The following is a 2395-nucleotide window of genomic DNA, read 5'->3' on the forward strand; positions in this document are numbered from 1 at the left end:
CTGGAAATGTTACTAAGGACTCAGGACAGGTGGAGAGGGAGGTGGGTGAGGTTGGCAACATCCCAGGAGAGACACACATTGACATGGAAACAGTGAGGTGGAGTTAAATTAAATAAATAGGTGGTCGGGGTGAGACCAGGGAGGAGGGGAGGGGCCGTCGCCACACCTGGGCACCAGGGCAGGAGGGTGGGTGTATTGCTGCTGCTGGGGTGGTGGCCTTGGTCCTGTCTCTCCCCGCCCCCTGCCCAGGGCCCAAAGCAAGGCACTAGTGAAGGGGGCCCAGGGGTGCTGGGGGCATATTGGTCCGGCGCCTCCCCTGTGGACCTCTCCGTGTCTCGGCCTGGAGGCCAGGCATGAGCCACCCCCCTTGGCAGAACACAGCTCAGGCCCGGGAAGCCCCTCCTCACCCGACCGCGCCGCCCTCAGCTGTTGCCGGACAAAAGGCCAATGATTTGTTCCAGCTTCTGGCGCAACTTGTGCTTGCGACAAGCGGCGTCTTGGTCCAGGGCGCTCAGAATCTGGGGGGAAGGGCTCCCTGGAGCAAGGCTGCAGGGCGGGGAAGCCGCCCCCCTGCACAGCCCACGCCCCCTGGCGGGCCCTTCTCTCCCACGGGCCTCAGCGCCCCCTCGTGCTGACAGCCCCCATGAGCACCAGAAGGGCCCTGATCTTCACAACCCACCGGTGTCTCCGGACCCCAGGTCCCCTCCAACCAGAGCACTTGCCCTTCCTCCTCTTCACAGCCAGAGTGCCACCCCTCACCAAGGTCATGTCGACTTTCTGTCACTGATTCCTCACTTCCCCGTCCCTCCTAGCACTTCCGCCTCTACCCAGATCCCTCTGGTCCAGGCCACCGGCACCTCACTGTCAAACCAGAGAGGGTTCCTCGGACTGGAGCCCTCAGCAGCGTCTGACAGCTCCCCCCGACACCTGGGGACCTCAGTCGCGTTCCAGGATGCCACCCTCCACTCTGGGGTTTCCTCCTTCCCCACGGCCGCTAGTCCCTGTGCCCTCTGGCCCTCTCAGGGCCCATGGGCTCCGGCCTCGGGCCGCTTCTCTCTCTACCCCCCGCCCCTGCGTCCGTGGATGAGTACTTCCAGCTCCCAGGTTTAAATGTGCCAACAGGCAACTTCAAAAGCACTGTCCCCAGCCCAGGAGCCCGGGAGTGGCTGCCCCATTACCCTGTGGCCTTGTCCCTCCCTCACCCCACCCTCCCAATCCCCAGCTGGAACCATGTGCCCCAACAAGTCGCTTCTGTCCTGGGTCACTCAGAGCCTCCACAGCGGATGTCACTGGGCCAGCCCTGGGCCTGGCCCGGACGAGGACCATAAGCAACCCAAGAGACCAGCTCCAGGTCCCTGCTGTCCTCTCGTCTCCTTGTGGCGCTCTGTTGCCCACCAAGCTTCCTACCCTCCGCCACGGGCTGTGCCTTTGGGTCAAACACGGGCTTGCAGGGGCGCCACGTACCTCCTGGCGGTACTTGGTGACGTAGAAGGAGAGCTCACTGAGTGCGCTCAGCACGTTGAAGTCGTCGGCGTGTAGGCGGGACTGCTCCGCCAGGTAGGCGCACATGTCCTGCTCGCTGATAGATGCCATCTTGGCAATGTCCCGGTAGTACCTGTTGGGGCCCAGCACAGCTCATGTGAGCAGATGCCCCAAAGGCCAAATCCCACCCTGACTGGCCTGGCACCCCCCCAGCTCCTGGCGTCCTCCAGGACCCTGGTCTTGCCTCCCCTGCCCACCTCTCCACCCAGCTCTTGTAGCTGGGAATATCCTTGGCATAGAGCAGCTTGTTGGAGGGTGAGTCTTTGCCCAGCCGGTGCTCGGACGTGGAGCAGGAGTCCATGAAGGTCTGGGCCACCACCGAGAGGCAGGCGTCCGTGATACTGCTCTTGTGGATATCAAACACGAACTGCGGGTTTTTGATCACGTTCACCCAGAAGCGCAGGGGCAGGCTGTGGGCGAGGATGGGGCCGGTCGGACCTCCCTGCCCACCGCCCCTCCTGGCCGCTATCCAGCTGGCTCGTATCTCGTCCCGAGCAGGCTGGCAATGCCCTGTCCAGGCTTGGTGGCCATCCCTTTCCATTTCTGGTGGACTCCAGGCAGTGAGAAATGACGACGTTGCCCTCCTCTTGCTGGGCCTCAATCCCATCCCAGCCTCTGTCACTGTGGTCACTGCCTGGGCCAAGCCACCAGCATCACGCCTGCCCACGCCTGCCCCACGGCCAGCTCACTGCTGCTTTCCCCGAGTCCTCACCTCCTGCTCTCGCTCTTCCTATCACGGTGATGGCCTCCCTGGCGTTTGGTCACAGGGGCCAGAAGGAAACCGGCCACGGCCTCCCTCCTCTGCTCCTTCACCAACACCCGAGCTGCTGAGGCCCCTCCCAGGTCGAGCTCA

The 2395-nt window shown here is 63.6% G+C and overlaps 1 protein-coding gene across 1 annotated transcript in view; it reads right to left on the reverse strand.

The window, feature by feature from the left end:
- Positions 1-422: 422 nt before the first annotated feature.
- The window catches only part of PLXNA3 (plexin A3), an 11551-nt gene continuing 9578 nt past the window's right edge, over positions 423-2395 (reverse strand). Inside the window, exons 29-31 of the mRNA XM_007957186.1 lie at positions 1740-1956; positions 1465-1615; positions 423-518 (exon numbers count right to left, since the gene is read on the reverse strand). Coding sequence (XP_007955377.1) covers positions 423-518; positions 1465-1615; positions 1740-1956 — 464 coding nt within the window. The remainder of the gene's footprint in view (positions 519-1464; positions 1616-1739; positions 1957-2395) is intronic.

The sequence above is a fragment of the Orycteropus afer genome, unplaced genomic scaffold (assembly GCF_000298275.1).
Source record: "Orycteropus afer afer isolate SDZICR_OR568_19922 unplaced genomic scaffold, OryAfe1.0 scaffold00713, whole genome shotgun sequence".
NCBI lineage: Eukaryota > Metazoa > Chordata > Mammalia > Tubulidentata > Orycteropodidae > Orycteropus > Orycteropus afer.